This window comes from Xiphophorus maculatus, chromosome 16, assembly GCF_002775205.1.
Source record: "Xiphophorus maculatus strain JP 163 A chromosome 16, X_maculatus-5.0-male, whole genome shotgun sequence".
Taxonomy (NCBI): Eukaryota; Metazoa; Chordata; class Actinopteri; order Cyprinodontiformes; family Poeciliidae; genus Xiphophorus; species Xiphophorus maculatus.
Genome location: NC_036458.1, coordinates 3233265 through 3254631, shown reverse-complemented (window position 1 = coordinate 3254631; position 21367 = coordinate 3233265). Strand labels below are relative to the sequence as shown.

Sequence of the window (21367 nt, the reverse complement as noted above, 5' to 3'; positions counted from 1 at the left end):
AACATAAAACTAAATTTAAAATGATTCTGAAGAAAGAAATGAAAAACAATGCTTTCAGCAGCCTATGGTCTGGTTTCTGTAACTCTGAACTGATCCGTTTCACTCGTATTTACCAGTTTTAGTCATTTGTACAACACAAACACTCATTCTGGATGATTAAACTTTGAAATCCTTTCAAATCATTTGAACATAGACACAAAGAACCCAACCTGCACTGACTTCACAGGATTTATTTGACATTTTTAGCACATAAATTAGGTGAACAGCTGCAGACAGAGTCAGGAGGCTGTGAACCCTGAGGTGGGAGGCAGTTACCATGGAAACAGCACGTATACAGTTCACAGGTTGAGCTCTGAAAGGATGATGTGTGCAAGGAAAAACTTTCAGAGTTGTAGGTTTGTTGTCATCGTCATTAACATCCTTGGAAAAGTCCATCTGGTTCTGTGGGAGTTCTTTAAAAACATCCAATAATCAGAACTTCTAGGGATTAACTACTGGTAAGTCTTTGACCTTTGACCCGTAGTTTTATGGTTCTGAAAGGTTCTGCAGGAGTCATGGCTTGATTGTACTTGGCTACATTCCCACAGCGGGTCTTGATGCTCATTTTCAATTATTTTATTTTTCCTAAAATCCTTATATTTTTATGCGTGGCCGTTCACGCTACTGATTAAATGAAATCGCAATCAAACTTCTGTGTGAACGGAGAACTTCTGGAAGTGGAACGCATCTGATGTCTGATAGTTTATTCTGTGAAAAGATCAGAATTAAACCGTTCAGACAGTCGTGAAAAATGCGGATATAGCATTTGCCTGCTGTGTGAACGTAGCTTTTTTTATCAGAAACAATCATTTTAAATCAGGTTTCAAACTGAAGTATGTAACTTTTATAAATCTTTCTTTACATATTTGTTGAAACTGTCGTTAAGTTGTGACTGTATATGAGAGATAATCTGTGAAAAAATTAGAGCTCTTCTTGCTTCTCCAAGTGCTAACTAGAAGCAACCAATCAGAGCCAGGAGGCGGGTCTTAGTGATGCCAATCACCTCTCAACTTTTCCCCTTTGCTCTCTGCTAACGTGAATACTAAAGCTAGTTAGCATGGCCACAGATGACAACGAATAAACGGTTTTCCTGTAGCAGTAAGTTTTTTCTTCTCTGTAAGCACATGAGGATGATTGACAGCGCTAAGACCCTCCTCCTCACTCTGATTGGTTGTTTTTGGACGGGAGTGGTTCATTTCTTCCGAAGTCAATAGACATGGATCTTTTCACAAATTATTTGTCTCATAACAAACAGTCAAGTCATGGTGACAGTTTTAACAAATATTCTTTTTGAAAGTTACAAACTGCAGCTTTAGTTTCCTTTGAGGTGGTTTGCTGAGCATTCTTGGGGTCATCTGGGGTCATCGGGGTCATCGGGGTCTGAACGGGTCCCGGCTCTCCAGGAACTTCAGGTACTCCATGTGTCGTCGGGCTACCACCTTGTTATGACGGATGTAGTGGATCAGGTAGGAAAGGAGCATGATGAACCAGAGGAACATAGTGATCAACGTCAGGAAGTCGGTGGTTCTCCTCACGGACTGACACAGATCCCAGTCCCGCACCAGTAAGACCAGTGGAAGCCCAGTAGCTCCTGAAACACACACGGTTACAACCAGAAGCAGGTTCTGAGGTTTTGAACATGAGGAACCAGGCGGACTCAACGTACCGAGGTTCGGAAGGTCCGATGTCTGACAGATGACTTTCTCCAGAGAGGAATTGTCCATGTCCAGCTGAGGTATGGACACCTGGACAGAGACAGGAAGTCATCGACCTGTCCCTCACTGCAGAAACAATAAACCTTAACAAGTATTTTAGTAAATGTCTCGCTTGAAATAATAATAATAAAAAAAACAGCAAATATAAGAACTTATTTTAAGTCAATAATTTTTTACTTTTGATTTTTTTTAAGTATTTATTCCTTTGGCAGATTAATTCACTTTTAACAAGCTATTTTATTCATGTTATAAGTGAATTAATCTGCCAATAGAATAAGTATTTAAGGAATTATTAACTTAAAATAAGTTCATATTTCTTGCTGAAAAGTTACTTGCAACTTAGTTTAGTTTTATTTCAAGTGAACTAAGAAACTGGACCAGAAATACTTGGTAAGGTTTTGTGTTTTTGCAGTGTGTCTGGTACCAACACCGCCCTGAGGCCCACCTGCATGCTGCAGTCACAGTGCCACGGGTTCTGGCTCAGGTTGGCTTGGACCTGCAGTCCACCCAGAACTGCCGGGTCCAACGTGGTGAGCCGGTTGGAGGAGAGGTCCAGGAACCGGAGAGATGACGCCAGGCCGGAGAAACACCCGGGTTCAAGAGAGGAGAGCTGCGACAGGAAACAGGAAGTAGATGTCTCTGGGTTTTACACCTATCCATGATACTTGGCTAAACACAACAAAGTCTTTAAAAGAAAATTCTTATTTTATAAACATTTTATAGATCAACAAAAGGCCAAAGAAGTTAAATAACTAAAAAAAATGTTTAAATAAGGCTAATGTCATACTAATGCAGGTTTCATCACAATGTTATTTCACTAATTTATTGTTGTGTGGGTAAAAGAGAAAGAATTGACAATAATATTAGTTTTATGTTTTTGATTGGAGAGAAAAAGCTCATTTTGGCCGGACCTGGTTGTGGGAGAGGTCGAGTTCATCCAGCAGGAAAAGGTCCGAGAAGCAGAACGGCGGCAGAGAGCTGAGCCGGTTCTTATTCAGAAACAGGCGGGTTGTGTGGTTGGACAGACCGGCAGGAATCTGGGGAGACAAACACACCTGAGCGTTTATCATTTATTGTAAAAAATATCTATTATCACAATAAGAATTATGATTTATTGTTGTCAACACAATTTTCAGTTATTGGTGGTAAACAAAGAATCAAAACTGTCAGTGTGATGTTATGTTTTATTATTTTCTCCACTGTTTGTTCCTCAATAAATATAATTAAGTTCAAAAATATGATTAAATTAAGTTGGATTGTGCAAAGCGTGATTACTTGAAAATCCCACTTATCGTATCGTTTATCAGTTATTATAAAAAATTTCTTATCATAAGAAATTTTATTTATTATTGTTATCACAAATTTCTGTTATTAATAGTAAATTAAAAATCAAAACAGACAGTTTTATTGGAAATGTTATTTTTTCTATTTTCTCCACTGTTTGTTCCATTGGAGCCTTAATAAATACTGAGATATTTTACTGCTTCAACATATTTTTATTCGAGTAAAAGTAAAAAGTAGCCTAAAAAATTACTCAATAAAAGTAAAAAAGTATTTGGTTAAAGTATTTTGGTTAATGTATATACTAAATCAGCCAAAATAAAAATCTTTCCAAATCAATTTCTTTTAATATAAAAAATATATAAAATATATACTCCAGCGTAGTAAAAATATGTCTAAAAGTACATTTTTACCAAAAAGATACTCAAGTAAATGTAACTGAGTAAATGTAGTTATTGTTCCCAACTCTGAATAAATACCAAATGTGAAAATATAATTAAATGCAGTTACTGTGCAGTTTAGCAAAAATAAATCACAGTTTTTAAGTAAGTAAGTTTCAAATCGGAATGTTTTTTCAAGAACAATATTTATGTTTGTTGCATTAGACATCATATAGTTACCTAAAAAACTGTTTTATTAATTTTTTTTATTGTCATCACAATAATAAAAGATCAGTTTGATCAATCTGACATCTCAAAAACTCAACCACAGAATCTACTGGTTAAACTGGACCCAGCAGACGGACCTGGGTCAGTCGGAGTCCGCTGCAGCGAACCATCAGTCCTCCGTCCGGCGCCTCCTTCTGCTGGCAGGCATTGATGGAAGACACTCGGTTCCCCCGGCGCCACAGCGCCACCCCCTGGAGGGATGATGAATGGCTCAAAAGGAGGAGGATAAGGAGCGTCAGACAGCGGGACATGACGTAAAATGACGCGATTCTTTGACTTCCCCGAGCCTTGCGTATGACGTCACAACAACAAGACAGGAAATTAAACAGAGAAGAAGAGGAGGAAGAACGACAGGACAAAGGGATAAAGGTGGAAAGATGGAGATGAGAAACGGATTAATGATGAGAAAATCTGCTTAATCCTCCTGCTGGGATTAAAGGTCAAAGGTTTACTGCTTCAAGGAAGAAAAGAAAATATGAACATAAAGTAGATATTTTCATTTAAAGCACAATTTGCCTGTTTATTGCCTGATTTTATACACAAAACACTTTAAACTGGGTTTCTTTCATCTTATCAGGTTGTTTCTTATTATGCTGATTATGAAAATTGACAGGAAAAACAGATCATGAACTATATTAAAGGTTGGACATAATTCATTAAGTTTTTAGATAAAACAAACACATTTGCTAATGTCTTAAAGCATTTTAAACAATAAACATTTTAAGTAAAAAACGAAAACAAACAAATAGGCAAACAAAAGAGAGATTGTTCATACTCACAGCCGTTACATCGGAGGACGGAGCTGAGTGAGTACAGCAGCAGCAGACGGAGATTTAACACACAAATAAATAAATAAATAAATAAATAAATAAATAAATAAATAAATAAATAAATAAATAAATAAATAAACCAACAAATAAATAAATAAATACACGGAATTCTTCAAACATGATAAAATGCAACATTTACAGTAGAAAATTATTTAAATAAAATATCAAAACTTTAATTAAATGACGGAAGCTGCGGAGTTAAGGTAATGTTGCCCTCTGGCGGTCAGAGGGCGACATTACAGCACGAACCAGAATATCAGATGAAACAATAAATACCGAAACAATATAAGTTATGTTCGTTTTTTTCTTTTTCTTTTGCGGAAATAAATTTTACCTTAATAAATACAAATATTTAGCTTTGCAGATGACGTCATTGTTTACTTTTCCTTTAAAGGTTTTGGCGGAAGCAGGAGTTGGATTGGTTAAAGAATCTTTGAGTTACTGATTTTTATTTGGGTGGCGCAAATCTGTAAATGTTAACATTAATAACAAATTTAATTTAAATTGATACTGGTTATTTTCTGCATTAGAATAAAAACCGGCTGAAAAAAACAGGAAAAGTAAATAAAGAAAATACATAAAATAAATAAAACTCACAACACCCTTTATTAGTATATCAGGTAAAAGACTCTTAAAATCCCACAGAGTAGCAGTAATGTGTTGTCAAAGTTAAATTTTTACGTATTTAATACTTTTACAGGAAAAAGGAAAATAATATTGACACAAAAAATATAAAACAAACTTGTGACCAAGATAAAAATGTAAAATAAATATCAGATAACAAATACTTAAAACGAAGTATTTATTTACTTATTTATTTCTAAAAAATGTTGTGTAAAAGTTTCTGTGTAGTAAATGCAGGATTTTTACAGGAAAAAGAAAATAATAATTTTCACTAAAATTCAGATATGACACAAAAAAAGACAGAAACAGGTTTCTGACCAAAACAAAAACATAAATAAATAAACAACAGATTAATGATTGATCCGTTTCTGACAAGTCACGTGACCCGTTTTGTTTTTTTTCCAGACAGGTGTCCGGTGGGCGGGGCTTCCTTCCCGCTCGCGCAGTCTGCTCTGAGCTGATAGCGCGCGGATGTCAGGCTATGACATCACAGAAGCAGAAGAACAGGAGGAGGACGACCTGGACTCAGATAGGAACCGAACCTCAGCCAGAACTTTAAAGGTCCGCCAGGTGCGCTGGATTTACCGGTTCCGGTCCGAAGCTGATCGAAGCGGACAAACACAGTGAGTACAACAGAAACATTTAGATTATTTACATCCAACTCATAATAAGCAGCATTTCTTCAGAAATCTAGAAGTCCAGAAATAATCAGAATCTGGATCTGCGCCAGTTGGAGGAACAAACTCAGAGTTTAATGTTTGGGCATAAAAAGTGTTTCAAGTTAAATTATATCTAATGTTTCACTCATAAGTAGGGGAAACATTTCTAAAAGTCGAACATTTCTGGATTTTGAATCTCAAAACTACCAACTTAATGAGTTTTTTTTTGGCTAAATGTAAAATCTTTTTCTTTTTTTAATCTAGACTGTCCTTAATCTGGGATTAAAACAGCTATAAATGGTTATTTGATTTTCTTTGTCTTCAGTTTAATCATTAACAGTTTGAAAAGTGAAAATAATATAAATTTAAATATTAATATTAACATTTAAATATAAACATTTATTTGATGTAATAAAACTTGTTTAACATGTTTATGGGAAAAATGAACCAACACATTATGATTTAATTGTGAAAAATTAGCATGGCTGTCTTTATTTATAGGTTCTTGAAGCTCCGCCCACCTTTTGTGACGTCACAATCGCACCTGAGATCAGCCGCGATGACGTCGACACCTGAGATTGATGCGAAGAAGAGAACCGAGGAAGATGAAGATGAAGAGGAGGAGGAAGGTTGGAATCTTCCGGTCAAAGCGTCGGAGGACGACCCGACCAGCCAATCAGACGCCGGGGATAAAAGCGCCGAAGGGCTGAGCATCGGCTGGGACTCGGCCGAGGAGTCCGGCGTCACGCTGTCCGACTCCACCAGGGAGGAGTTGCCATGGCAACGGCAGAAGCAGGAGGCGCGCGACGAGGCGGAGACGGTGGCGGTGGGTTCGTCTCCCAACGGGCGATTCCTGAAATTCAACATCGAGATCGGAAGAGGTTCCTTCAAGACGGTTTACAAAGGCCTGGACACGGAGAAGACGGTGGAGGTGGCCTGGTGCGAGCTGCAGGTAACCACCGGGTCACGGGGTCAGGGAGTCCGGTTACCATGGCGACTTATGGGCCGCGAGGGGGGAATAAAGAGAAAATTCTGCCAAAATAAATCTGAAATATGTATCAGAAATCAGAAATTTTTGAGTTCAAAAAGCTGAAACTTTGCAAGACAAAATCTCTGAGATTTTGAGATCAATTTCAAAACTTTTCTGTAAAAACTTGGAGATTTGAGTTTCAAAAGTCAAAAGCCTTCAACTTCTTCAAACTTTTTCCTTCTAGAAATCTTCTGATTTTTCAAAATTCTTAATTTCAAAATTTCTGGACATTTGGAAGAAATTTCCTCCTTTTCGTTTTTCTATCTTCTACGGCCGTAATGAGCCGTATTCGCTGGTTCTCTGATCCGGGTGAATGTAGTTTATCAGAACTATAAGGGTCAATATGGATTGATGGATCAGAACCACACAGCAACGCAACCCATTAACCAATTTACTATTAATTGTCAGTTAATGGTTTATTACATTAAAATGAGTTAAACTGATTAACTTCGCATCCACTTCTTATATTAATGTAATCTGGCCGACATTCCGAAGACGGCACAACCTAAACCGAAGCAAAAATAGTGCAATCATATTTCTTCCTTCCACTCAATTTTCTGCTAATATGCTAGGATTTTGTGAACATCCAGCTTCTTTAGCAATAACTTTTTGTGTCTTCTCCTCCTTGTGAAATTGTTTTAAGGCTGAGGAGACCTTTGCAGGCGTTTTGACTTAATTAGCTGATTAGAAGGTGACACCGTGATCTTTTTCAGTTTTCCAATTTTCAAATGTTTTCATTATGTATAAGCCATGATCATCAAAAATCAAGAAACAAAGGCTGTAGATGCATCTCTCTGTGTGGTGATTCTACATTATCTTCACTTTCTAAAATGACTTTTACACGATATTCACATTTTTTGATGTGAACCGTTACACGTTGTCCCATCAAACCCAGCTGGATTCCAGAGTTTTTCCCTTCACGACGTTTAAAACATCCAGAAAAATGCGGGTAAAACATGTTTCTGGGTCGGTTTCCTCGCCTTCAGCTCCGCTCAGCAGCAGGCTGCAGATACACGCACATAAGTGTTTGCGTGATGAAGCATGAGTCAGCAGTTTGTTGAAACATACACAGTATCTGAGCAAGAGCACGGCGGCTGGATGCTGGTGATAACACACACACACACACACACACACACACACACACGCACACACACACATGTTGCCATCCAGTCTGTTTGGTGCAGAAACACGCCTGACATGTTGCTATTTTCTGTGTTTTGTGTTTTTTCATGTGATTTTTCTCCCACTGAAGGATTTTTTCCTCTTTAAATCCACAGGTTGTTTTAATAAGCAGCATAAAATAAAATTAGAGAGAAATAAAAAAACTCATGAAAATCTAAAAACAAAGCAAGAAGAACAAATTTAGGTTTTAAATTTTACATTTAAATATATTTTTAAACATTTATAGTTGTTGTTTTTTTCTCTATTCAATACATTTTATAATTTTGATATATTTATATAATTTAATTGATATTAAATTATCCAGTTAAATTTCATTCAATTTGATTTAAATTCAAATGTATACATTAATTTAATTAAATAAATATAAAATGTATTAAATTAAATTAATGTATTAAATTTTTTTTATTTTTTACCTTATTTCATTTTCCCGGTTCTGGTTGCTGCTGTGATCCAGTCACCAACCTTGTGACGCCTGAAGTCAGAACTCGGAGACACAGGAAGCGCCGGATCATAAATAAACAAACAGAAAACCGAGTTTGGCAGCAAAGCGAGGCGTTTGTGTTGCCATGTCAGCAGCTCATTATCAGCGGCTCTGTGAGGGCTCAGCGTCCTCCAGGGCGGTTTATCTCTCACAAGGTGAACGGCTGACGCTGTTCATGTGTTCACGCTCCACAGACTCACAGTCTGAGCAGATCCGAGCGCCAGCGCTTCAGCGAGGAGGTGGAGATGCTCAAAGTCCTGCAGCATCCCAACATCGTGAGGTTCTACGACTCCTGGAAGTCCGCCAAGTGCATCATCCTGGTGACGGAGCTCATGACGTCTGGGACGCTCAAAACGTGAGGAAAACGGCCCACAAAAACCTTCATCTCTCATACAAACATCAAATCAAAAACATCAAATCTGACCAAGTATTTTGACAAAATAAGACAAAACTAACTTACAAGTAACTTTTCAGCAAGATAAGTTAATATTGATAGTTCTACCAGGTTATTTTATTCATAACAAGATATTTTCCCATGTTCTGATTGAGAGAAACTCAAATGGTCAATCTGACTTGGGAAGTCAGGAAGGAGTTTGGAAAGATGAGAAAATAACAGCTGAAATGTTCCAGCTGTGGATAATTTCTGGACAGTCTCATAGGAGTCCAGTTTAAAGCAAGCCAACCAAACCACAGACTGGACTGGTGCAGAACTCCACACACACAGACATAGTCAGATCTGAGAATAAATACGCCCCACGTTGGGCAGCAATTATGTTAAAAAGCAGCAAACAAAAACAAATCATCACTCTGGACTCTGTTTCTGTCTGCTTTATTTGGGCCAACTTTACATTTTACACAAGTTCCATATTCACACAATTCTTACAGAACCTCCACGTGTCTGTGTGAGCGTTTTGCCACTTTGTCACTCCCAACACTATCTAGCACCAGAGCGTATCCTGAACATGACCCTCCTGGTCGTGTGTTTTCCTTTGAACCCATCCAGGTACGTGCGCCGGTTCCGCCCGATGAAGCTCAAGCTGCTGCAGAGATGGAGCCTGCAAATCCTGAAAGGTCTCCACTTCCTGCACTCGCGCTCGCCACCCATTCTCCACCGAGACCTTAAATGCGACAATGTCTTCATCAACGGACCCACCGCCTCGGTCAAGATCGGGGACTTGGGCCTTGCGACGCTCAAGAAGGCCTCGTTCGCCAAGAGCGTCATCGGTAAGAAGCATCTACTCAGGAAGTCGGGAGGAAGGGTTCTGTTTGAGTGTCTCACACTGTGACTCGTGGTGCGTTCAGGAACTCCTGAGTTTATGGCTCCTGAGATGTATGAGGAGAAGTATGACGAGGCCGTGGACATTTACGCCTTCGGTATGTGCATGCTGGAGATGGCAACTTCAGAGTATCCGTACTCCGAGTGTCAAAACGCAGCCCAGATCTACCGCAAAGTCACCAACGTAAGGCCACGTTCACCTCACACCTGCGCACTTCCTGTTGCGTTTCCGTGTTTGACCCGCCGTCTGTCCTCCAGGGAATCAAGCCGGACAATTTTTCTAAAGTACAAAACCAGGAGCTGAAAGAGATAATCGAGGGCTGCATCCGAACCAACAGCAGTGAGAGGTGAGTCGGGAAAACTGTGCCTGGTGTGTTCGATTAAACATTCACACCTCCCCAAACGAACCAGACTTTGTAGATAAAGAAACTGGAGTTCGATTAAAGCAAATTAAAGAGGGTTGGTGTGAATGCACCTTTAAAAACATAGAGCTGTATTCTTCTTGTATCTTTGTTTTAGAGCTTCCTAATGAACATTTTTTAAGCTAGAAGCTTTAAAATATTTCTGTCTGAATAGTTCTCATATCTCTTGTCAATGTTGGACAGTGAACCACTTATTGACGGTTGATTTCTTCGGTAGGTTCACGGTTCAGGATCTGCTGGAGCACCGGTTCTTGCAGGAAAAGACGGGTTACTATGTGGAGCTTGCTGAGGAAGATGATGGTGCAAAGGCGGCGCTGAAGCTCTGGCTCAGGGTGGAAGACAAGAAGAAGCTTCTGGGCAAATACAAAGACAACAATGCCATTGAGTTCCTTTTTGAGCTGTACAAAGACGTCCCTGAAGAGGTCGCCCAGGAGATGGTAGCCTCATCGCCACAACATCACCAAAGAATAATCACCTGCCGGCTGGACTCACCTGTCGTCTTTGTCTCTCAGGTGATCCTGGGATTTGTGTGTAAGGCCGACTACAAGGTGATCGCCAAGGCGATCAGGAACCGAGTGACTGCCATCAAGCAGCAGCGGGACAAAAAGCGCCGCCTGCTGGAGGAAGCTCTGAACAACCTTAAAGCGGTTGTCAGCAGGAAGGCCACTGAGCCCGCCCCCGATCAGTCCAAACTGTCCAATCAGAAGCCTGCATCGGTTCTGACTGCTTCTGGAAGAATGGCTAATCAGGTGAGTCTGAAGCAACAAATTAAATGTTTTAAGATTTTATTTACAAATGAAAATCTTTTTATTTTCTTAATTTATTGAATTTGTTCATTATCATATTTTGTTTTGAAGGAGTCTAAAGGCTCCCATTGGCCGTACTTTGCGTATTCAGTGAGCCACGCATCTGGGGACAGTATGGGTGGAGTCTGCGTGGCTCACTGAATACGCAAAGTACGGCCAATGGGAGCCTTTAGACTCCTTCAAAACAAAATATGATAATGAACAAATTCAATAAATTAAGAAAAATTCTTTATTTCCCTCAAATTCACCCACATTTACCTTGACCAAATAGTCCAATTGCTGATTAGCAATTTATTGTTTGATAAGTAACGTAGCTACTTTACTGTGCACCACATATCCGCACTTCCATCCACCAAAATTACCCCCAATCAACATCACACATATGTAAAGACATTTTTAAAATATTTTGTGAGTACCGTGTTACAAAGTAAAATGTTCTCTGAAAGTCCTTATATTCCCTCACTAATAACATTTTCTGTCTTTCATAAGACGTTGTTAAAAATTAATGATATCCACCAGATGGCGCCAACTCACAACCTTTTCAGCTCTTTCACATGTGAAACAGTTTGATCTTAACACTGTTTTGTGCTCAGCAGTTTACTCTGCGACACTGAGAACAAGTACCTAAAAATGAAAGTTTGCTGAACATCCACAGAGTGAAATAAACCTGGAAATGTGGGAGCCTTAACTCTCGTCCAATAAACTCACAGAATGATGTTCCTGCTGACATCCAAGCCCCGCCCACGGCACCCAGCCCAACAGGGATGTGGTTGGCCAGCAGCAGCCCGGCAGATTCTGGGATCAGCATCTTGTCCAGCAAAACGGAAGAAGATGGAGACGAGGACCAAGACAAGACAACCAGACACGCGTCTCACTCCTCAGCTGCCTGTCAGTGTATTTAATTACGTGTTGAATGGTTATTATAGCTGCTGTTCAAGTTAATAACTGCTTCTTCTTATGGCAGCTGACTGTGAGACAGGAATCTTCTTCAACACCCCTCCTGTGACTCCAGAGGCTCCTCCTCCTCCGTTAAGCTCCGCCCCCAATCCAGGGACTCCGCCTCCTTTGAGACGGAAACATTCCAAAGCTCCGCCCTTCCCGGTGTTGCGCTTCCCGAAGGTCAGCAGGAACGAAGTCGTAGTATTGTATTTGAGAAAAACAGATCAAATTTACTTCATTTGCTTCAGTCCAGCTACAAACAACAGAAAGCAAAAAAAAAAAATTCACAGGGATAAATTTAAATAGGTTTATAAAATCCTTCAGTCTCTAAAATTTGAAGAGAGCTGAAATGATTAATCAGATAAATCGTGATGAATTAATTATCAAAATACTTTAGCAATCGATTAATTGTTAACTGGAGTATACAGACTTAAAAAACAGCAACTTGCTGAAAGAATAATATACTCAGAGTAGTAATTTAGCTCAACTATACAGAAAATTTGCATTTAAAATATAAATAAAAACTAAATATGTTCTACCCAGATCTCCTTTACAATCACCTGGTACAAATTGTGTAAAAAAAAATATCTCCTATTAAAGATCTTTTTCATCAAATAATTTTGAACAATTTTTTAACAATTTTTTAAACAGATTAATTGATAACTAATGTAGTTGTTAGTCTCAGCTCTAATTGAAACTATGTTCTGCAGAGCATTGCTGTTTCCCAAAGTTCAGAGAAACATCGCACTGATTCACGCTGCGGCTTCTGCTCACCTGTCGACAGGTAACACACAGGAGAAAACAATCAGCCTCCTTCGTTTCAATATGTTTTATTTTAGAATCTGTGTTTTCTCCTTACAGCTACTCCTCTGACATAACATCCATGAGTGACGGCAACGATGGCCAATCAGAACGGAGCAAGCAGGAAGCAGCGAAAAGAGAAGCAACGAAGCAGTTCAGGCGTAGAGCCAGAGCCCGGCTGAGGATAGTCGGGGTGAGTCGAGCCGTCCCAGTCGAAAGCTGAGCTTCTGTTACAAACTGCAACAAATGTCGATGTCCCGCTGATATCAAAACATAACTTCACAATTGCTGTGTTTCCAATAATTAAGAAATGAAATTAAAATTGCACGTGAATAAGTTTCGACCCGTGATAAGTTATTAAAAAAACATGCCAGTAAACAGTTACAACACTGCAAAAACACAAAATCTTACCAAGTATTTTTGGTCTAGTTTTTAGTGCAAATTTCTTAACACACCTGAAATACGACAGAACTAACTGACAAGCAACTTTTCAGGAAGAAATAGGAGCTTAAATTTTTCTTAATCTTGATAAAAGTTCTAGTTCCACTGGAAGATTATTTCACTTAAAATATGAGGAAAATATATTTTTATAAGTGAAATAATCTACCAGTGGGACTACAACTTTTTAAATCAATATTAAGGAATTACTTAAAACAAGCTCCTATATCTTGCTGAAATGTTACTTGTAAGTTAGTTTTGTCGTATTTCAAGTGTTTTAAGAAATTTAAGAACTAAAGTCTAAAAAAACCCCACAAATCATCATCTTCCTACTACTTCCTGTTGTTGTCTTCTTTGGCATTTCCGCCAGGAGTAACATCCGACTGATTGTAATATGACTCATGTGATGCAAAAAAAAGTGTTTCCATTGCAGTTTTATGAAATAAACAAATTTAGATTTGGTCAAAACCTGCCTCACAAAAACCATGAGTTTTAAAAAAATTGATGTGTTTCCATTTATGCAATTCTATGCTTGATGCAAACGCAGCTGGTGTTTGTTTGGTGCATTTAGGTGTCGGACAAGGTGGACCGAGTGGTGGAGTGTCAGCTGCAGACTCACAACAACAAGATGGTGACCTTCAAGTTTGACCTGGATGGAGACAATCCGGAGGACATCGCCTCTGTGATGGTTAGGAGACAACCAATCAGCATTGAGCTTTCTCCTCCAGCTTGTCCTCCATCAACATCAACCAACTCTTTCCTTCCAGCTGCTCAGAGACTTCATCCTGCCATCAGAGAGAGAGGGGTTTATTCTACGCATGTATGAAATCATAAAGAGGGCGGCGTTAATGATGCATCAGCAGCATCCAGCAGGCGCCAGCAGGTTGCCCAACTTGACTGCATCTGCATTGCCCGAATCACAGGTGCATCTCATTTCTCCCCGAAAGGTTTTTCTTCTGATCACTAACTCCCAAAATCTACTTCTTTTTTGATTTTATCAAATAGGTCATTTAGGGTTCTGTCTTTATGTCTCTGTGTAAATTTTTGTGTTTAGTTCTGCAATATAATGCCTAAAACTGACTCAGTTCTGCCCTCCTTTGGTTGAACAGTGCATAAACAGTTGAATCCTTTAATTGTTTAAACCGGTACAGTTTTTCATAAAAAAGTACAGCGTTACAATATAAAATCATCTCAGTCAGACTCCATGCTTTCAGTAATTTTATTGAATTATACTCTGATTGGTACTCTAATCAAGTTCTTTAATCTTCACAGTTAAACGAGGCAACAAAGGGTCTGTCCAGGACTTTGTCCTCGTCCTCTTTACCTGGTAAGTACCAACATTTGGACTGTGAAGCCAGTCTGATGGTTTGAAACTCAGATCTACTTTGATCTGATGTATCTCCGTCAGTTTTGACTCATTCATTGATTCGTTTCTCTGGCTCATTGTTGTCTCTTCCTGTCAGATATTGATAACAGTGACCCCTCACCTTTGAAAGCTGTGGATTTCCGCATCGACACAGAGGCCACACCCCTCGTCAGACCACTGAGGTCACAGTCGTTTCAGACTCCATCAGGTACGACATGGTGTCGTGTTTTACATAATACCTTCACATCATCATCTTCTCCAAATGTCCAGCTGGTAGAGGTGATGGATATCTACTTATATGCTTTATTATTTGTTGCAATTTTAACGTCAATGAAGTGTAGGGTTGATCTGTTGACTATTTTTTGGATTAACTGAGTAATAATTTGATAGTAAAAGGTGCTTAAAGAGTTCTGGACAGAACATATTTACAGACAAATATGGTCGTAATATGGCTATAATCTTTTTAATTTTGGTGGTAGTGTTGAAACACTTTGGTTGGCATCCAACCTAAATGTCTTCCTATTGCATATTTTCTAAATGTAGGCCAGTATTGAGATGATGCACAGCACCACCTGGTGTAACGTGTGAATTACCCAGATGTTTACCTTTTTTAAAACTAAATGTCATTTGTGTTCCTCTCTCCAGCTTCCTCCTATCAGCACCCCCAGGTCTCCCTCCACTACCCCCACCCACAATCCAACACTACTCCCCAACCGCATCCCCCACATGCTGCTCAATATCAACTCCAGACTCACCCCTATTCCACTTACACTGCCTCCTTCCCAACCATTTCCGCCATTTCCCGACTGCCCCGGGTGCAAAGCAACCCTTCCCTTTTCACGCCTACCTCTTCTCCACCAGCACCCAACCCTCCCCAATGGCCCTCCGCAGACCAACCTTACTTTTCCTTGGCTAATGTCATCTCTGTGGCAATGAGTGTGGCTCAGTCCCTCTTGCCCCAATCTGGGGCCCCCAATCAGGGCTTATATCCCCACACTCCGCCTTTATCTCCCCCATTCTCAAACCCCCAACCTCCCCTCTCTTCCTCTGGGTCTCCATCTTTGGGTTCTGGTCTCCATCATCAAAACCAAGGTTCATTTTCCAATTCCTTCTCCATACAACAAACATACTCCCCACCAAGACCTCGGACTGGCTCATGTAGGGACAGTGAGCAGGGTCCCAGAACCAACAGGGTCCCAGAAACACCTCAGGTAAGACTAAGACTAATTCACAGCACCTTGTTTAATCTGCCTTATTTGATCTCCAGTTCATTTGCCTTGAAAGTCTGGTGTGGTGGTATGCTGATGCAGACCAAAAGAGCGAACTAGGGTCTGCCTGCAAACCTAGGTCTCGGTTTGGGTGAAGTGAACTCTGGTGCGGCCAAGTGGACCGAAGACCAGTCCAAAAGCAGAAAACGTACTATAGCATAGGGCATTCTGGGTAAATACAACCAAAACAAGCACAAGAGTCTAACGCTAGTGGGAGAAATAGCCAATGACAAAAGAGAAATCCTACAAACGCTAAAATTTGCCAGTACTCCTTTGTTGTTTACATCTTGTGAAGAAGGAAGTGCCACTCATGTCACTGTGTCATTTCCTTCAGTGGTTCCTGGTGCAGTTCCAGGTGAAGGGGGAACAGGTTATTCAAAGGGTTTGGTTTGTTTGACAGTGAAATGCACAAGTTGAAAATGTAACAAATTTTGATCCCAAATCAAACAGTCTAATGGACTATCAGGTGTGATAACAAGTTTTGGGGTTACTGGGTTTTGTTATATGGAACTAAAGCATCCTGTTTTGTGCTAACCTCTCATTCCTTCATCACAGCTCAACAGTTCTGTCCGTAAAGCTGACTTACCCTCACCCCCTCATGGTGAGTACCTGGTGGATTTAATGACTTCAGTCACAGCTGATCAGACCTAGACACTGAACATTCATCGTCCTGGTTCACAGGTTCAGGTACACCCTTTTCTCCAAGTCTGACCAGGAGACCCAATCACAGAGAAGAGTTCTCAGACTCATCGACCTCTTCCTCCACATCATCTCCTCATCCATCAACTCCTCGCAAAATGGTGAGGTCTACAGACATCAAATGTTTTTTTATCTGTTTTATGATCAGTGCATTTACATGTGTCACCCACATTGACCCCAAGCAATACCTGATCAGTCCAGGTATTTCTTGTCTCTCTCCAATGAGACTGTGATAATTTTCAAACACTAAACCCAAACAGTGGCAGTTCATCGACACATTGATGTCTGTTTATAGATAACAAACCTTACATCCGTCTTTCCATGCCTCATTGGTTAGAGAAGTCACATCAGTTTAGCTCTGGGAATCCTTCCTGTGCTCAGCGAACCATTAGTTCATCAGCTACAATTCACCAGTCTGTGTTGTTTCACAATACACAAACACAAATAGCAAGCAGGTCAATGACAAGGCAGTGACTCAATGCCTTGTAGTTTCTCATGATCGTATCTTTATCTATGATCAGTTAAATTAAATCATATTTTTAACTGGTTGTAATGTTTAGACCAAATGTCCTTACTGCAGAGTTGTGTTTGTCCTCTTCACTTACCTACCATGTTGATTAAACTGGATATTTTTTTACTTTATTTTAGGTGTCCCCTCCTGTTTCTCCGTCAGGAAGAATGTCTCCGACCCTGAAAGGTAAAATTTACTTTTCTGATTTGTAAAACAAAGACAATTCTCAAGATTTTTTCATTAACAGAAGAAAGCCCAGAGAACCAGCAACAGAAAAAAATGTTTCCTATTATCATGTATTTTTACGTCTCCCATAGTTTTCCTTTCCATCGCTGTCGCTGTTGACCTCTAGTTATCCAACTGGGTTGAGGAGGTAACAGGTCCAGAAAGGAAACGGGACATGCCTCTCCGAGCTCATTCAGGAGTCTCCCAAGTCATTCCCAGACCAGACAGGATGCATTGTTCTTTTACTGAGTTCTGGATTTTACCTGGGGTCTCCTCCTTGTAGGTCGGATGTCCCCAAAAAACCTCCAAAGGAAAGAACCAAGGAGACATTCTCTTCCTCTGTTCTTCCACTGCTCCTTTCTGTGTTGGAATCACGATTTTATTCTTTTGTCTGTATTTTTGTTCTGCCTTTGGGCTGAACTTGCTGAAAATGAAATGATCTCTCAGTCAATCAAATGTATCTTCTCCTCTTTTCTTCTTTCACAGTAAAGAAACCAGGTTTCACAGTTGGACGCTTCCAGGTGTCGCCCTCTTCAGGAGGTCCCTCTGTCAGTCATCAAGGACCATCCACTCAAGACCACACCACTGCCACCACCCAGTCCGTGACTCCATCCAATAAAAATCAACCAGAGCACACAGGAAGTAGTACAGAGACGAGCCAATCAGAGAGCAGCAACCCCACAGTCACCATCTCCCCTCCTGGCAACAACGACAGCCTGTCTGGTCAGGAGCAGAAGACGACGGGGAGTCGCAGGCAGAGTGTCAGTCTGTGGGAGGGGTCAGGCAGCAGCCAATCATGGAGCCGCTCTGCCACCTACAGCTCTGATGAATCAGAGGACGAGGAAATGTGGGAGGAGCTAATAGAGCTTCGTCACAGGTGATCATCTTTTGCTGCACAAATAGCTGGAAAAACAAATCCATCACAACTCACTGTCATGTAAAGAGCAGTGTTTTGGTTTTGGCCAGCAGGTGTCACCAAATCTCACAATGCATTCTTGTTTACTGTGCACTATCCTCTCTCTCCTCCTCACAGACACCTGGGGGAGGTGCAGAGCCTGCAGGTGAGTCAGAAGCGAGAAATTGAAGAGCTCTATCGAGAGAAAGGTAAAGCCCCGCCCCCCAGCATTATCCCTCCGGCGGCCATGTTGAAACACCGCCACCGCCGTCTCTCCAAACCAGCAAACTACACCCTGCCTCGCAGAAACAGCCTGCAGAGACAGGACATACCGCCCCCTTCAGGTAGATGAGCTCACTGCACTGTGCAGACAGAGTAACGGTTTCAGGCTCTCTGAAACGGGTCTGCTTTATGTTCAGGCATCATGAGGAAGAACTCAGTGAGCGGCAACAGCAGTGGATCTCAGGACAAAGCTCTGAAAGGTGTGACGTTCGCTCCAGGATACAGCTGCATGGTGAGCAGAGAACCTCAGCTCCCAAAACCAAAGGTCTGCAGCACTACTGTGAAATTCAGGGCTGCAAGTAACAGCTATTTTCCATGTAGTTGATTTTTCTTGTAGGACTTTTCTGGAAAGTAAATGTTTGAGTTGTGTGCAGGTATCTTTGTTCTGTCCTGCGACTCGAGGCGTTGCAGCTAACGCTAACTAGCTGTTTATAAACTCTTGCTAGTTAGGTAACTTTTTAGCTTTTATCATTTTGCAAATTGGCTGGATGACTTTCGCCTTCATCACTGACTCACTTCTGTTATTAACCCATACGTTGCTATGTGCATTCTGTTTAAAAAAAGATTAGCACTAATGCAATATAAAACATGCTATTTTCTTTTGTACATCTTTGCCTTACAGGTCTTAAATTTCATTCACAATGGTCTTATAAAGTCTTAAGTTTGAGATTGTGAAACCTGCAGAAAACCTGCAGGGACAAAATGTAGAAAAGTTTAAGGTTTACGAAGAGTGTTCAGTTTAAAAGCTTGTCTCTGATTGGTCAGCTCATGTGTCCAATTTGAGAACAAAGCTATGAAAAGAAGTTTTTTTAAAGACATTTAAACAGTTTAAAAATAAACTCTGAAATAACTGCAGCCGATGGTCCAGGTCCTACTTAAAGCCCTTCAGCAGATCTTTCTGACATGATTCCAAGTTTGTTTGGCTATAATGTTATTGTTGATGGAGATCATGAACACCTTCTGATTTAGGATCAATACCTGACCCCTGACCTTTGTCTTACAGTGAGAGAGGAGCTGCTGAAGAACCTGCAGACCATCAGAGCTGCAGAAACATTTCAGCTCCTCAGGAGGAAACGGAGCTTCATGCAGATTCAACCTGATGGTTTCAGATCTGATGCTTCAGGGTCCAAACCGGACTGATACGTTCAGCATCATGAAGATATTAAAGTTAAAGAAAATCTGGATTCATGTTTCAGATGATGTAAGAGATTTGGAAAATCTGGAAGCTAACTGGGTGTGACGAAGGCTGCCGCCATGAAGGCAGCTTTAAACCTGTTTTATTTATTTATTTATTCTTATTTTTATTGCTAAGCTTCACCGTGGCGACATATTGTTGCTCAAAATCTTGTTTATAAATGTTAATAAGTTAATATGTTATTGCTGCTGGTTCAGTTTCTCATCAGGTTGAAGTTACAGCAGCAGCTCATCTGTGCCTTATTTAATGGATTGCTGCTGAAGCTGAACATAAAACCTGGAGGTTGTTTTTGCTTCGGTTTTTAAAGTTTGAAACATTAAGAAGGTTTAATAAAATATTCCTGACGGGTCTCATATTTTTGTAAAATCTTACCTGCAGATCGATAAGAGATAAATTAATAACTGCTTGACTCTTCTCTCTTCTGGTTTAGTTTCTTTGATAGCATGTTAGCATAAGGTTGTTATTCAGCAACATTCTTCAGTCAGAGGCTTCTCCAGATTCACTGCAAGACTGACTGCTACTGGAGATCCTTCCTGCCCACAGCATCATCATCCACAACGACTCTGAAGATACTTAGATGATATGAATGATAAAAACATTAAATTTTCCTTTGGGACAAATAAAGATTTTTTTTAATTGAATTGACTCATTTTAAACACGTGGCTGCAAACCAGCCAATCAGGTGAACCCTGTGCTGACGGATTAATCAATTCTGAATCAGTGCAGCGCCATCTAGTGGCTGATAGAGAAATTACACCCAAATCTGAGTGAAAATATTAACTAATCATCTGTACAAATATTCTAAGAAGGAACAGATTTAGTAGATTACTTAGTTTTAAACTAGTTTTTAAAATGTTTTAGAGAAAAATAATTTCTAGAATCTGCTGTACAGTAACAAAAACTCAAATTAAAATGTTGAAGATGTATTGAGTTCAAACATGAAGCAATGAACAATTCATCTTCTAAATCAGTTAGAAACCTCAGATCTTTGCGAAAATATCTTAATATTTAAATAAGGTTCAGTTTGTCAGAAGGTTTTGTAATTTAACAAAGTATCAGACCTTAATAGTATCAACTGTTTTACAAACTGAATGCAGCAACGCTGCTGCAGGTTATGTTGGAGGATCTCCTCCATTATAACCTGCAGCTGCAGCAGGTTATGTTGGAGGATCTCCTCCACTGAGATGATCTTTAACCGTTAAACTTGTTGCAGAGACAACATGCTGCTGTGGGTGTGTCACCAGATTGCCTCTGGTATCACTTTGTTGACGTAACTTCTGTTAATCAATCATATCATGTTCACCTACATTTGGCCCAGAACCAGTGCAAATACTTGGGCTGGGCTGTTTAGACTGTCATAAGAAAATATGGTTAATTTTACAGTCACATTTGTTATTTAATTTTCATTCATAACTTTCACACTTAGCAACACATTTAGCTTGCTGTTTAGTTAGCAAGCTAACCGTTCACCTAGCTAACTAAATATATTTCTACATATTGTATTGGCTAAATATTTAGTTTAAAAAGCTCAATATTGACTCTAATAACTCAATATTTAACTTGCTATTTTGTCAGTAAGTTAAATATTAAGATAAATATTTAGCTTAGAAATTAAATATTTATCTCAGAGTTAGTAGTTAGCAAGCTAAATATTGTGTTTGCTAACTCAACACTTAGCTTCAAACTAAATATTTAGCCTGCTAACTAAACTTTACTTCATTTGTAAACTAAATGT

General features: G+C 39.8%; 2 protein-coding genes across 3 annotated transcripts; one reads left to right on the top strand and one right to left on the bottom strand.

The window, feature by feature from the left end:
• Positions 1-1172: 1172 nt before the first annotated feature.
• LOC102218220 (leucine-rich repeat-containing protein 3-like) lies at positions 1173-4492 on the bottom strand. Its single transcript, XM_023349546.1, has 6 exons — positions 4483-4492; positions 3781-3990; positions 2666-2791; positions 2200-2364; positions 1706-1784; positions 1173-1630 (listed from the first exon to the last, which is right to left on the bottom strand). Exons 2-6 carry the CDS (start codon positions 3952-3954, stop codon positions 1410-1412), a joined length of 765 nt encoding a protein of 254 aa, XP_023205314.1. The 5' UTR covers positions 3955-3990; positions 4483-4492; the 3' UTR covers positions 1173-1409.
• Positions 4493-5606: 1114 nt separating this feature from the next.
• On the top strand, positions 5607-20241 carry LOC102217960 (serine/threonine-protein kinase WNK4-like). Of its 2 annotated transcripts, none has more exons than XM_023349630.1 (24): positions 5607-5780; positions 6318-6768; positions 8704-8864; positions 9513-9733; positions 9812-9969; positions 10044-10132; positions 10425-10644; positions 10720-10956; positions 11724-11901; positions 11978-12132; positions 12663-12736; positions 12814-12946; positions 13763-13879; positions 13959-14114; positions 14464-14518; positions 14655-14765; positions 15203-15768; positions 16381-16426; positions 16507-16625; positions 17173-17221; positions 17747-18137; positions 18294-18499; positions 18575-18702; positions 19441-20241. In XM_023349630.1, exons 1-24 carry the CDS (start codon positions 5629-5631, stop codon positions 19441-19443), a joined length of 4176 nt encoding a protein of 1391 aa, XP_023205398.1. In that variant the 5' UTR covers positions 5607-5628; the 3' UTR covers positions 19444-20241. The 2 variants fall into 2 exon arrangements, with proteins under 2 accessions (XP_023205398.1, XP_023205399.1); XM_023349631.1 differs by having other exon boundaries at positions 5608-5780; positions 18575-18669.
• Positions 20242-21367: the final 1126 nt, after the last annotated feature.

Bases quoted from the DNA above. Each gene is read 5' to 3' on its own strand.
- LOC102218220 (XM_023349546.1), bottom strand. From the start codon at position 3,954: ATGTCCCGCTGTCTGACGCTCCTTATCCTCCTCCTTTTGAGCCATTCA. The intron at 2,365-2,665 runs GTCCGGCCAAAA...TTCCTGTCGCAG, and splicing joins TCGACCTCTCCCACAACCAG to CTCTCCTCTCTTGAACCCGG. The intron at 1,785-2,199 runs GTGGGCCTCAGG...GTCTCTGTCCAG, and splicing joins ACTGTGACTGCAGCATGCAG to GTGTCCATACCTCAGCTGGA.
- LOC102217960 (XM_023349630.1), top strand. From the start codon at position 5,629: ATGTCAGGCTATGACATCACAGAAGCAGAAGAACAGGAGGAGGACGAC. The intron at 12,737-12,813 runs GTAACACACAGG...TTCTCCTTACAG, and splicing joins TTCTGCTCACCTGTCGACAG to CTACTCCTCTGACATAACAT. The intron at 14,766-15,202 runs GTACGACATGGT...TCCTCTCTCCAG, and splicing joins GTCGTTTCAGACTCCATCAG to CTTCCTCCTATCAGCACCCC.